This window comes from Oryza brachyantha, chromosome 11, assembly GCF_000231095.2.
Source record: "Oryza brachyantha chromosome 11, ObraRS2, whole genome shotgun sequence".
Taxonomy (NCBI): domain Eukaryota; kingdom Viridiplantae; phylum Streptophyta; class Magnoliopsida; order Poales; family Poaceae; genus Oryza; species Oryza brachyantha.
The window spans coordinates 8,250,060-8,264,133 of NC_023173.2; the positions used below are offsets into that span (position 1 = coordinate 8,250,060).

The 14,074-nt window shown below is 39.3% G+C and overlaps 2 protein-coding genes across 2 annotated transcripts; both read left to right on the forward strand.

Annotated features, from left to right (window-relative positions):
- Positions 1 to 211: 211 nt before the first annotated feature.
- LOC102718875 (protein krasavietz-like) lies at positions 212 to 7,892 on the forward strand. Its single transcript, XM_006662813.3, has 8 exons — positions 212 to 376; positions 1,769 to 1,792; positions 2,708 to 2,813; positions 3,380 to 3,448; positions 4,687 to 5,183; positions 5,313 to 5,574; positions 7,150 to 7,358; positions 7,496 to 7,892. The coding sequence occupies exons 1-8, from the start codon at positions 372 to 374 to the stop codon at positions 7,560 to 7,562; spliced, it is 1,239 nt and encodes a 412-aa protein (XP_006662876.1). The 5' UTR covers positions 212 to 371; the 3' UTR covers positions 7,563 to 7,892.
- A 5,041-nt stretch (positions 7,893 to 12,933) lies between these two features.
- Positions 12,934 to 13,857, forward strand: LOC102718592 (protein CASPARIAN STRIP INTEGRITY FACTOR 1-like). The gene is made up of 3 exons (XM_006662812.2): positions 12,934 to 13,141; positions 13,302 to 13,339; positions 13,488 to 13,857. Exons 1-3 carry the CDS (start codon positions 13,060 to 13,062, stop codon positions 13,623 to 13,625), a joined length of 258 nt encoding a protein of 85 aa, XP_006662875.1. The 5' UTR covers positions 12,934 to 13,059; the 3' UTR covers positions 13,626 to 13,857.
- Positions 13,858 to 14,074: the final 217 nt, after the last annotated feature.

Genomic DNA, 14,074 nt, shown 5'->3' on the forward strand with positions numbered 1-14,074 from the left:
GGAGCCACCGGACAAGCTCGGCTATCCCATCTCAATGGTCCATCCACGGCCCGAACTGTGCACAACCGACCCATCATCCGCCCACCCGGCCCGCACGGAACCCTCGGTCGATCCCCACCACTCGTTCCGCGGCGCCGCCTCTCTCCCCGTTCGCCACTTCGCCCGAACCCCCGCACACACGCTTTATCCCCCCACCTTTTCCCCCTCCATCTTCGCCACCGCCGCACCAACCCAACCCCTACCAAAGAGCTAGGTTTTTACCCTCTTCCCTCCCGTCGGCGGCCGCGCGCAACTGCCTCCCCCCCTCCCCCCGAAGTACCGGGCCCTCTCTCTACCCCTCCCTCCCCCATCCGCGCCAGATCGTTGTGTTTATGAGGTACGTATCGTCATCCCTCTTCCGCCGATACCTTAGATCTCGCTTACTTCACGTGTTTCTTTTGGCTGCGTGGCTGATCTGTTGCTCTTGGCGGTATGGAGTGCTGGATCGGGGCGGTAGGGGGGGGGGGTTCGAGATGCTGTTCTCTGGCTACGCCGTTGTGATTTTTTGTTGAGATGGCTCTTGATTTGGGTCATCTGAGATGTGTGCTAGAGGTTTTCGATCGTCACGGGGGGGTTCTTTTGATTGTTAGCGTGAGGGACTACGAGCGCTCGTCTTGAACGGATCTGGTAGCTGCGAGTAAGCGAGAGGTTCCTTTTGATGTGCCTTGGTTTGATTCCTGCGTTCCGCAGCTGGTATATTCGTTTGTTTTGTTCGTTCCATTGAAATAGGTTATGGGTTTTGCTATGTTTTTTCGAGACGTTTGCGGTGTCAAGGTTTACAATATCTTTGATGGTCTTATAAAGATTTGATTTGTTCGATGGAGCTGCTATTCTTATTTTTGTCAGTTTCCAGTCGGTTAGGCTCCGTGGTTCCTCATTGATTTGGCCGTTGGCAGGCGCTAGTATTTATTGATTAGTAAGTTATATGAATTTCCCCCTGAGATAGCTGTGAAGAGGTGAAGATTCTTTGAGTTCTCCGTGGATGGCATGACTGTACGGACTAGAATTGTTTCTTAAGGTATTAGATCAAATCATCTGTCCATCATCGTGAGAAGGGGCTGTCAACTTAATCCGTTAGTGTTGTTCGTTCGCTTGCGTGCCTTTTATTTTGAGAAAGTCTTTGGATAAAGGTTTATTAACTACGGTCACTTAACCCAGTGTTTTGTGGTCATAGGGTGTCACTGTACCTCTCATCATAACAATTTTTTTCTTGGCGTAGACATTCTTTACTAACTTCAGTAAGTTTATAGCAGGGAAATTTGTAGTAGAGTTTTTTTTGTTCTGTAATCTCCCAGTATCACTTTCCAATGCCTAGAAATGAAACCTTGTTTAGTGCTCTCCGAATATATTACGACCATTAAGCATGGATTAATTGCCTCATAAAAAAACTTGGGGTTTTCTGCAACAATGGCAACACTGTACACGATTTTTTACATGTATCCTTTTGTGGTTCAATTTTATTTTGATAGATATCAGTTTGTTCCCTCCATTGTAGGTGGCTTGGTTTCTAGACATTGGCATATAACAAAATACTTGTTCCATTTTAGGAATGCAGGAGTGTCTGATTATTGAAGCAGTAGTGTCCCTGCTTTGTTGTTGTATAACATTTTTGATTCTTATTTCCTTGTGTAGTTTTGTAATGAAAATAAACAATGAGTCATTGTAATACATGTTCTATAATTTTCATGGTATGATCTAATTTCTGGTCTACCTGTTTTTGTCTTTGCAGCTCGAAGGAGAAGCCCACTCTTGGGTAAGACTCTTTGTCATATTCTTTTCCGTATTTTCTCTTTACTTTATGCTGCTGCTGTTGGTGTAATATCATCTAAGCACTATATTAGATTGGAGCTTTAGTGCTTTACATGTGAATCTGCATGGATAGAGCTATTAGTTCACTTCAATGATATGTGATCAGTATGCACACCCAGTCATATAGATGTTTTGAGTTGTGTATTTTTTCTCTTCATACTCAGTAGTAACATGTAAATAATCACAAGCATACTGCTTCACACCATGTATGGGCAGAGATGAATCAACATGCTGGGTTGAATTTCAAATTCGATTTCATTGTTATAGAGATTTCCTTGTTTAATAGAAGGTGCAAACTTGATGTATCAATTGGATGGTTTAACATTTGTTAGTGTGTGTTGCTTGCTTAGTCTATATGATTGTGTTTGCAATCTGTCATATCTGATCGATGCCCTGGCACAATTTTTTTAAGATGCTTGCCCTTTTCATTTCCGTTTGGATGCAAACCCTTAAATCGATATCCTTCCTTTTACCTTTTTTATTGGTTTCGTTTGTATGCTAAACTTACTATGAAGTCGTAATATTTTACTCACTATCCATATGTTAAACTTACCATAAACTTTCTCTATCTATCAATTTATTGTTCATGAACAGTGTATCCTTGTTTCTTTTCAAATTAAAGAAAGCAGGGAGTTAGTATTGGTTGCAAGTTTTTTGCCATGATTTTCTTGCTTCTAAGCTTTATCTCTTGTTTTTTTGCCACCAATACCTTAGCCATTCACATTGTGTGATCACATCAAGATTATCAGGATAAGATGTGAACTTTTTAATAGTTGTTGCTCATACTGTTGATTTATTATCGTGTGAAAATTTGAAGTTCTCATATAGTAATGCTTTTTTCTCTATGTACATACTACAGAGGCCAGCGGATTAAGACCCGCAAACGGAATATTGCCGCTCCTTTGGACCCTGCATCATTTTCTGATGCAATTGTCCAGATTTATCTGGATAATGCTGGAGATCTGGTTAGTCACAGTGCATCCCCGATATCTCAACTATACTTCTCATAATTCAGTTAGGCGATCTGAAAAATTATTGACTCATCTGTACCACCTACTCATAAGAGACATGCTGTTAGTCTTTTTTAAATGTTTTTAACACAAACGAATGATGGATAGGCAGTTCCTTCCAAACACTTCTTGCAATTGCTTTCTGTTTCTGAAGAGGTAAGTTAAACAAAAATATAAATAGGCATTACACTGATATTTACAAATCAATTGATTTGACAGATAATTATTGCCATTTCTGCCTCGTACACAACTTATTTAATGGATCATGCTATCATTTTCATTTCTTGGTGCATTCAATCCAATGATTCCTGAGAAATGGCAATTAACACTTAATGGTAAATTTAAATTGGGTGTTCGTTCCTGTAATCATGGTGAGCACTATATGAAATGCTAGAATGTTCACACACTAGCTAGCATTTAAGGTTGTAACTAAAACTGTCTTACATACCTTAAGGTACATTTGTTTGACTTGTATTTTTATCATGTTCAATAAATTCATATAAAAGGCCCTTCACTGACAGGAACTTGTTGCCAAAAGTATCGAGTCCTCAGATCTCAACTTCTCACGTTACGGTGACACCTTTTTTGAGGTATTTCCACAAAACTATATGTATTCAGTTCTCATGGATGTTAAATTTATAGTTATTCCTTCTTTTGCCCTATATCTATATTGGGTTAATTACATTCGTGCCATTACTATTTAGCTGGTTTGAAAAAATACCATTACTATTCATCTAATAGTAATGGTACTATTACAATTTTGTAGCAATTGGAACCATGCCACTCCCTACCTATGCGAAATAGTTCTGAAAATAGTTAGACCAAAATACTCTCGTCTTCTTCCTCAAACCTTCCATCTCCCGTCCATCCCACCTCACGCTCAAGCTTGGCAAATGATGGCACTCCCCCAAGCTCTTCAAGATCGTTGGCAAAGATGCCGCAAACGGCAGCGCCGGCTGTGCGGATCCGGCGGCGAATCTTGACCCGAACGACACGAAGGGCAGCGGCGATGACATGGTGCTTGCGACGGCGGATGCCATGGCCGCCGGCGAGGCGCATCAAACACAGGCACACACCACACAAATTGCTGGTACTGTACTTGACGCTAGGGAAGCGGAGAGATTCGACGAGAAAAAGACACGAGCAAAGCCAGGGTAAACCAAGCCGGCGCCCGTCGAGGCCACTCCGCCGACCACGGACTGTCCTGGCGCCATGCCATCACACCAGCGAGAGTGCTATGGAGAGGGGAAGGAACAAGGGACAAGGGGGCAATTTGGGCCAAGGAATTTTTTTAATGTTTCAAATGGGTAGCTAGTGGCATATCTCAAATATCCACTAAATTTTAATGGTATGTATCTAAATAAGTGAATAGTAATGGTATTTTTTAAAACCGTAAAAATAATAATGGCATGAATATAATTAACCCATCTATATTTGTCAGTGATTTAGTTACAGTTACTATTTTAGTTCTCTTCTATCTTATACCATAAGCTGTTTGAAGTTTTAGCTTATGTTAATGGCCTTATAATGTAGGAATTTTGGTATTTGACCCACCTTTTTGCAAACTTCTAGTGAAATCAACAACGCCGTACTGTATTGCTGTGGCACTGAGTTGCTATTTGTCAAGAGCTTATTATGCTAATATAGTTATTTTTCAACTGTTTCTTCTTTTAATTATTTTCTGATAATTCTGAACAAAAGTATATCTACAATAAGTATTATGCTTTTAAGGTCTATGCAAAATTATCTAAGTAATGGGTTGTCATATTCCTTTGATACACCTTGTTGTGCATCAATGCTTAAATGTTAAATGCTGGAGAAAATGCAGGTTGTGTTCATTGGAGGGCGCACTCAGCCTGGCACAATAAAGCCTGAAGAAGAAGGAGAGCGTCACCCCTACTCTGTACTTGATTGTGCAGCACAGCGTGAAGCAGTTTTGCCTTCTGTTCTCTACATTCAGAAAACATTGCGCAGGAGGCCTTTTTTGATAAAGAATCTTGAAAATGTTATGCGCAAATTCCTTCAGTCACTTGAGTTCTTTGAGGAAAATGAGAGGAAGAAACTTGCAATTTTCACAGCACTTGCCTTTTCTCAGAAGTTATCAGGGCTTCCACCTGAGACTGTCTTCCAGCCACTGCTCAAGGATAATCTTGTTTCCAAAGGGATAGTGCTTTCATTCATTACTGAGTTTTTCAAGGAATATCTCAAGGAGAACACTTTAGATGATCTTATTGCACTTTTGAAGAAAGGCAAAATGGAGGACAATTTGCTGGAATTTTTCCCATCAACAAAGAGAACTTCTGAGGCTTTATCTGAACATTTCACGTAAGTTGTTATATTATGTTCTTGCTGAATAGAACTTTATATTTTGTAATCTCAAACCCATCTTGATTTGAATGGAAATTATGGTTAAACAAAATTATGAGTTCGGTTGTTTCCTTGTGCTCTCTTCAGCAAAGAAGGCCTGACAAGTCTTGTTGACTACAATGAAAAGAAGATGTTTGAGGTTAAACTTAAGGAGATAAAGTCAACACTGACAACAATGATCAATGAAGAGGCCGAAATATCAGAAGTCACGGAAGCTGTCAAGCAACAGGTGAAAGATGCTAAATTTCCTGATATAGAGGTTGTTCGCATGCTGTGGGATGTGCTGATGGAAGCTGTTCAATGGTCTGGAAAAAACCAGCAACAAAATTCTAATTCAGCTCTTCGGCAGGTAAATCCTTTTGAACTGTCCTTGATTTTAATGCTGTTATAGGAAATTGGAAATACTCACAGCAGCACATCTCATATTAGTAGTTCAGTTTCAGAAATTATGTCGTGCTTAAGTGATGATAATCAGCCAGCAGACCACATTGCTTTGTGCACATCATATTGTTATGTCATTTCTTATTTTTCTAATAGTTAAGTGGGACTTGTCTGTCCTAAATAAAAAGCCACACCTAACCTCTAAAAATACTTTACTGACTAGTCACTTGGCAGGCATAAAATGATCTCTCAGTAGAGTAAGATGTTCGTTGGAACAAATCATAGAAGTTTGCATACCATGGGGAAACCAACGTTGGCTAATTGTTACCCTTTCAGTCATCTCCCGTGAGGGAAATCTTCCATTGATATTTCTTGTCCAAAAGCTACAGTTGGCATGGAACGTGCTTGTTTATAAGGTGGGGCCTTTGGTGGCATATCCACTTTCTGCTCTGCTGATATTGCTGCAGCCACTGCTAGCCAGCTGGCTGCAACATACATCTGCAGTCAACACTTCCTATCTCAACCTAGGGGGCAACACACCTGTTAATTGCTCACTAAAAAATATTAATTTTGGAGTAGACAGTAGACTTCTCAGCTTCATATGCAAATTACTAGCTGAATGCCCATGCTTTGTTACTGATATGATAAAACAAATTGCATTATAATATTGCCTAAACTAAATAAAAGTATATATCCATGAAATGTTTTATACCTTTTTATCTGTTCCACTTAATTTGATTTTTTTACATGGCTATCCATTTAGATTTGTTTGCTTCTTATTATTATAAGAAATTCAAGGGACAATTTGCACAATTTATAATGGGAATAGGTGGACTTGCAGATTCACTGCCACTACACTGCCTTCTTTTGAAGGATATATATAGATATTTAGATTGAAATATGAACATGATATGTGTAGATTTGGGTACCCCCCCCCCCCGTTTCACAAATGTAAGATTTTCTAGCTTTGCCTAGATTCATATGGATGCTAATGAATCTAGACATATATAAATTATATATATTCATCAAATGATAAATTTAGGCAAGGCTAGAAAGTTTTACAATATGAAACGGAGTTAGTACTTCACTTTTGAAGCGTGCACAAAAACTGCAGTAACAATTTGTTGTAAAAGTTGCATTTTGGTGACTTTATCAATTTGCAAAATGTCACCTATCCATGACATGAGAGTATTCGGTGTTGCCAAGGCATGGTGATATTGAAGTCTTAGAATATCTTTAACTGATGTCATTACATCTGGTTCTGCCAAGATACTAGTAATACAACTGTGTTAGATGGTATCTCCAGCAGCACATGCATTGTAATCAGATGGTTAATTGTAAGCATCAAATTAAGTTCCATGAACGAGTGAATCAGATTGATCATTGATTGGGAGATGTGCGAACATCAAATTGGTCAAATTGCCTGTTCCATTTCCCATATCCCTATTGTTCCTTAGATCACAATCAAATGTATATATTTGCATATGGTTGAGTATCAAATTATCGTTATAATTCCAACTTACCGTTTGTATCCAATTTACAGGTGAAAGCATGGGCTGGTCTTTTGAATGCATTCTGCACAAGTGGCAAGCTTGAACTTGAACTCATATACAAAGTTCAGACACAGTGCTACGAGGATGCTAAGCTCATGAAACTATTTCCTGAAATAATCAGAACACTATATGACCAAGATGTCCTAGCTGAAGATACCATCCTCCTTTGGTTTCGCAAGGGCTCAAACCCGAAGGGCAGGTAATTTATATAGTTAAATGCTCGATTTTTGAATGCAACAATGGCTTGAATGAAATGAAATCAAAGTCTGCTAATTCCATCTAAATATTATAGTTACTGTTATGTTTAAGCTGCTAATATATGTAATTAAATGTCAGGCAATCTTTTGTGAAAGCCCTGGAACCTTTTGTTAAATGGCTGGAGGAGGCCGAGGAGGAAGAATAAATGTGCTGGAAGTTCTGCGAATGTATCTTTTGAATATTTTCCTATATCCCAAGATTCTGGAGAAAGTTATGTATCCTTTGCTCCCTTGTTACTACCCAACTATTTTACGATCACATGCAGATCGTAACTTGGTATTCTGCTGAATGTTAAAATCCCATGCAAGAAGTCATGCAGATGTTGTTCCTGGACTTGTTTAAACTATTGTTACGAGACTGTTGCATAGTTATTTGTATTTCTCACCTGTTATATTTCAGATATCAGTTTTATGATTTTGTTACCGTAATCGGACCTTTCATGCTGTTAGGGAGACTCGAAAGCCTGATTTTGCCACCATCTAGTCCAAAATGCACGATTAATTTGCCATATTGTCGATTCGGTGTACACGTAGTACTGTTGATTATTGTTCCTCTGCCTCCTTCCGTACCTCATTCTGTCACGAATTGAAAAGGTCTTGTACGTCATGACCTGAACGATCCGAGAGTGGCTAATGTATTGTGATAACTGCTTGTGCAACAGTCATTCCACCTGCGGGGGAAAACAAACGTTACCCTAGGTCAATGTCATATTAAATTTTTAGTAATTTTGTAAAAAAAATTGTTCTCTAAGAGACTATCTTCCACTAGTAAGATTGTTATAATGGATTCCACCTACCATTGGTCATTCTTCCTTTATCAAATTTGAAGCCAAACCTGAGTACCTGACATGAAAAAATAAATTTAGATTTGGAGTCAAAATTTATCATCTTGGATATGCTATAAGGCAGTAAGAACATGTTGATGTAAAAGATCAATAAGGATGAATCGAACATAACTGTAGTAAGGACACTTGTTGATAAACTCTGTCATTCTAAATTATAGCAAGCTTTATTGCACAAATCTATACTATAAATGTTGCTATATTTTGGGATGGATGTACTAACATTTTGAACAAATTTGGAGAGATTCTTAAACTATGAACATTTTGGAATGACAAATGCAACACATCTGGACACAGACTTACATCTGCTGCTAATTGACTTATTTAGATGATTCGTGTATGGCACTGATGTATTTTGATCGCGAAGACAATCGTCACAATACACTTATTGGTATATATTGTTTTGCTACAAGGTATTGATATAAAATGACGTACCCCTCTACTAAAATATGGTAGAATTATGTTTTATGAAAAAAATTGTAGTAATATTGGGACACATGTAATAATATTTTACGAACAATTTTTGGGACATATTTAGTATTATTTTATGAACAAATTTGAAGAAATAATTAAATCATAGCTAAAAATTTTGGAATGCTAAATAATGCATGATTTAAGTAAATATGAGTTCTAATTTGTGAACACAATAAAGTCTGGTGTATTTTTATGCTGGTCCCTAGAAAAATAGAGTAAATATCATAATAATCCAATTTTTTGGTTCACACGTATTTTGTTACAACTTTAGCTAGATATTCTGTACACTTCAATAACAGAAAATAATTTTATTAGAAAACTATAATTTTATTGTCCTATACTATGACATGTGAGGCTAACTTATAATAGTATATGTCAGTGGGCCAAATTTGTTAGAAAATTAACTGCAGCTTTCTAATAAAATTATACACTAGTGTTGTAGTTATCTAGAATACCTAGTGCTAATATGATAATTTCGTTAAAGAGGATTTCTGTAGTACGACATTCCGTCCGAACGGAACACATAAACAGAACCGCGTCCATCTCTGCCTGCGTCTGTGTGTCCACCCACCTCTGCCCGTTGCCGCATGCTGCCCTCCTCCGCGCGTCCACCCATCTCCGCACGTCACCGTGATCTCGCTGCAGTGTGCCGCACGCCTCCGCGCTTTGATGTGCCTCACATAGCCATACGTTGCTCGAAGGATGTAGGGTACCACATGTTACCAAGTGGTACCAGACAGTACTATATGGTTCCTGGCCCGAGTTGTCGATAAGAAGAGGAAGAACGACAAGAAACCATGGCGATGTGACGATGCGTTAGCAACGCAGGGCTTGGAGCCAACAGTCGCAGTGAGCTGGCACATAGGAGAATGGTGGCGATGGCGGAGTTGCGCGGTGCACGGGGCAGAAGGGTGGTTGGGCGCGCGGGGGTGTGAGGCGGCTGGTGGTGGTGTGCAGTCGACGTGGCAGCGACGACCATATAGTTAACCCGTGGTTTTTTAATGCCGTACAATAGATTTCTTTTTGATAAAATAGTTGTCACTATACGAATGACCACACAATCAACCAGTGGCGAATCTAGCAAGTTAGCTAACGGTATGCCCGCCTAAAAATTATCGTATATAATTTGGCAAATTCATTTTACCAAATAGGTAATAATTACAAAATTGACAACATGATTCAATATATACACACCAAATAACACGTATTTGCATTCAAGCAAGTTTTTCTAGAAATACATATATATACCAAGTATAGAGTGCAGGGTATGCCAGGGCAGCCTTGACAATCAAACCCATTGATTCATCGGATACCAGAAGTGGATGTGATCAATCTTTAGCATCATAACTCTAGTTCCTAGAGGTGGATTAATTAGTGCTCTGCACTTTATTCCCCACTAATTCCAAATGATTTCCGACCTTATTATCTTGCTCAAGTGGCAGACTTACTTTTCCCCTGCCTCAAAAAAAAAAAAAAGACTTACTTTTCCCCCTGGCCTCGTATTGGTATAAAGCATGCATAAAATGCTAATGGGCAATGTGCTAGTTCTGTCTTGAATGAGAGCCCAAATAAAAACTTGATGTTGATGGTTGATACATATCCATGCATGAATGATTTGTCCCTAGTCTCGTAGTGTGATGGTGCCAATTAAGTTTTCGAGGTTACTTTTGCTAGCAGTAGTGGCATACACTTGTAAGGAGTATTACAGTTCAAGCTTGTCTAAACTACTTTAAGCGTAGTCATCCATCCTTCCACCCCCTCACATTGCATTGCATCCGCTGCTCTTTTCCTATATTGTAGGCAATAATCGTACCTTCTATGTTTACCTTATATTGTATTTAATTACCTGTGCTGGTGAATAATATGACTAATGACTTACTCTTGTGGTGTTGTATAATGACGTCAATGCTAGTCGTGTTCACCTCATTGTTACATAAGTGAGCTGGTTTATTGTCAAAATCCTATAAATTTCTAGGGCTTTTTTTTGTACGAAACAGAAAAAAAGATCTTTTTTGAGTGTACATGATTTGTATGTTTTCTTATTTCGCTCAACCTTGACCAGTGTTTGGAAGAAACTAGACATGCTAAAAGACATATAACTAAGGTTGGTAACATAGCGGGTTGGGCAAGAATGGTCCCAACCCCGACTCCGACCAAAGCCCCAAGGGTAGATGGCGATGGCTAGAAGGCGTCACGACAACGGGTGTGGAGGACGGCATCAACTGGTGTGGAGCGCATGGAGGTCGGCGGCAACGGGCGGCGACAGAGGAGGAGCAGGGGGAGGCAGGCAGATAGGTCCAAGGGGACTCAGGAGGGGTCGGCCACTGACGGCCGGGTGCCTCTGTGAGAGGAGAGAGATGGGAGAGAATAGAGATAGAAAATTAGGGTTAGGGTTTATATATGATATAGTAGTTGGGTCTATTGGGCCAAAAATACAATGGACTATTATATTTCAGGGCCTTGCTGGGGAAACTTTTGCCCATCCCCCACCTCGTTGGGGTGGGGCCCGACGGTTCCCCGATCGCACTAGCTAGGAAATTACCATATAACATGAAGTAAGAGTTATAACACATATTGATATATATTGGCTCATTCCATTAGTAATTCACAGCTGAAAAGATACAACTACATTGAATTTAGGTCTACTATACTGAAATTTATAGTTCAAATTTAAATTTATGGTATCAAGAATGCAGAACAAGGTCATAGCCTCACCACTCAAATATTTGATCTTTTGTTGTGTTAAGGCGGTTCACAAAACAAAAGCTTCAAGAGCCCTCGACGCTTTGTAGACAGTAGCTCACGAAACTCTCATCGAGAGCCTTTCCTCTTCATGCAAACTCGGTGAATATTTTTCCAGAGAATCGAAGTTTTATTTCAACTCAATGAATTACATCAATGCAGTAATTATGCACATATCACTTTTTAGCCTATATATATCTATGGTGCACCACAGCCAAAGCACACGCTCACAAAAAATAATGTAAAAACATTCCAGGAAACATTAAGGACTATCAATCATAAGGTTAGCGCTAGCTATATCCCTCGGTAAAACACTCGATGACCATCTTTTTCAAATGTGGCCGCAACCGCCATTTCTTGTGAACCAGCCTTGTAGAGAATAACCCATATATAGGTCAAATAGATAAGTAAAAAGTAACCTACAACAAAGATGAGATAATCTTTTTGTCAAAAACGAGACCATCCCTGCATAATCAAAGTGACGAGCAAGTAATAATAGCCGCCCCTAATAGGAGATGTGTTTTCATGGTTTTCTGAATTCCCTCTGAGCCCCAAACATATGTGCTACACAACAAATTGTAGAAACTCATGAGGTTGCTTGTATGATGGACAAAACGGCACTCATAGAATAAACATCCCATCTTGCTTATTTCTTTTAGCAAAGTTATCCATTGTCAATATTACTCCACTACACAAATACCAAAGTAAAATCTAGACATTCAGTGACAATTTTAGTTTCCAAATTAAAACAGTTTGTTCATATTAGGAACATCAATTGTACAAGAGCAAGATAACGATTACATCACAGAGAAATCCCCATTTAGGGTCAAGTCCCCATGAAATTCATCTTGTTCTTGACCTAACTGTCTATTAGCAATGCATGGCAATAAATCATTCCAAGCCAGTAATTTTGATCCAATTAGTCTCTTCTCCATAAAAAAAATTGAGGGATTAGTTGGAAGACTCATGAGACATTAACTTGTTTACACATAACAATGTTATCAACGTAAGATTAATGATCCCTCAAGACTACATTTCGGGACCAATTGTCCCCCCAAAACCTAATCTACTCTTTAATATGTCAGCATGTCCAATAATCACCAATGCTGCTGCCCAATGACATGGAAACCACAGTGCATGCATCTTGTTTAGTTCGTGCCATCTTTTCCATGGTGCTTGCCGGATGTGATTTCGCCTGTCACTTCTTTTAGCGGTCGACAAGGAGCAGAAGGCCATAAAGAAGTACTGGAGCAATCAAGTATTGCACTAACACTCTTGTTGCTTTGAGAGATATAGCATATTAGCAGTCCACTGACACTTGACTGCGCACTAAGAAGCCATGGAGGCCAAGTGCTCATTATCCTCCTTTTGCTTTCCGTTATTATATGGGGGAATATGGACGCACTAATCGTGCCAAGATAGGAGCAGTACTACTCGTCCACAGCTATATAAACCATGAAATTGTACTGTTCTGCAGCTGCAGTGCAGTGGCTGTAGGTAGAGTCGATCAGTGGCAGGCTGGCAGCCTGTTGATCATCGATCAGGAACTAGAAAGGATTATAGGTGAAAAAAATTACGGAGAAAGATGAGCTCCAGGATAGCTGATAGAGCTTCAGTTTTTGCTGTACTGCTCATCGTAGCGTCAGCGCTTTCAGTTTTGGCTACAGGTTTGTTCAATGTTCATTTCCTTTTTTTTTTTATCCTTTGCTTTCTTGACGAGTTTGTTTCTTATGTGGTAAGCATATGCCTAGAACATACACACGTCTGCAGTGTAAGGACATAAATTTCTAGTTAAGCTCACTAATTTTCCACGACCATTTTATACAGGAGGAAGGGAGCTGGCGGCGCAAGAAAAGATTGAAAAGGTATAGATAGATGGCGTTCAAAAGCAGTATGAATTAAAAAAAAAAAGAAGAATGGTCCTGTAAACTAAAACGAGTTCATCGTTGTGTGATTAAATTTTAGATTAAGAATTGCACTCTATGATTAATTGTTAGATCATACATAATTTAGGGGCACCCTACTGGTGCATACGGAGATCATGGAGCGACATCGTCAGCAAGGAACCTTATGGTTAAGACGAACGACTATGGGCGCTACGACCCAAGTCCAGCCTTCTCCAAGCCTCGGTTCAAGCTTATTCCCAACTGAGAACTGACTTCGTTTTGCTTATGATGTTCAACCAACCACAGCTCAACTAATTAACACAATATCGTTAGAAGAAGAGCAACGCTATTTGTTTCTCAAAAATTAAGTGTACTAGTACTATATACGTTGATATTAGCTAGAGAATCGTACTAGATGGTTTTGGTGCATCCGCCGAGCCCTCAATGTTGTTGTACAAGCAATATTTCCGTATAAATGTAAAGTATATAAATCATCACGAGCTCGGAGGCGTAAGACTTTCTAATACTTTTGCGTATTCATCATGGTTTCATTTCATTCTAGAAAGTCCCTTCCTTTGTGGCTTTGTGTCCCTTTCTCATGTGTTCTTTTTCCAACGGATTATTCACATCTCACCAACCCAGGCATTACTACTTCCTCCGGTTCACCTTACAAGATGTTTTAGTTTCTCCAGATTCATCAAATAACCAATTTAT

Coding starts and splice junctions, on each gene's coding strand:
- LOC102718592 (XM_006662812.2), top strand. CDS start 13,060: ATGAGCTCCAGGATAGCTGATAGAGCTTCAGTTTTTGCTGTACTGCTC. Junction 13,142..13,301: donor GCTTTCAGTTTTGGCTACAG/GTTTGTTCAATG, acceptor CATTTTATACAG/GAGGAAGGGAGCTGGCGGCG. Junction 13,340..13,487: donor CGCAAGAAAAGATTGAAAAG/GTATAGATAGAT, acceptor TACATAATTTAG/GGGCACCCTACTGGTGCATA.
- LOC102718875 (XM_006662813.3), top strand. Junction 3,449..4,686: donor ACGGTGACACCTTTTTTGAG/GTATTTCCACAA, acceptor GAGAAAATGCAG/GTTGTGTTCATTGGAGGGCG. Junction 5,575..7,149: donor CTAATTCAGCTCTTCGGCAG/GTAAATCCTTTT, acceptor TCCAATTTACAG/GTGAAAGCATGGGCTGGTCT.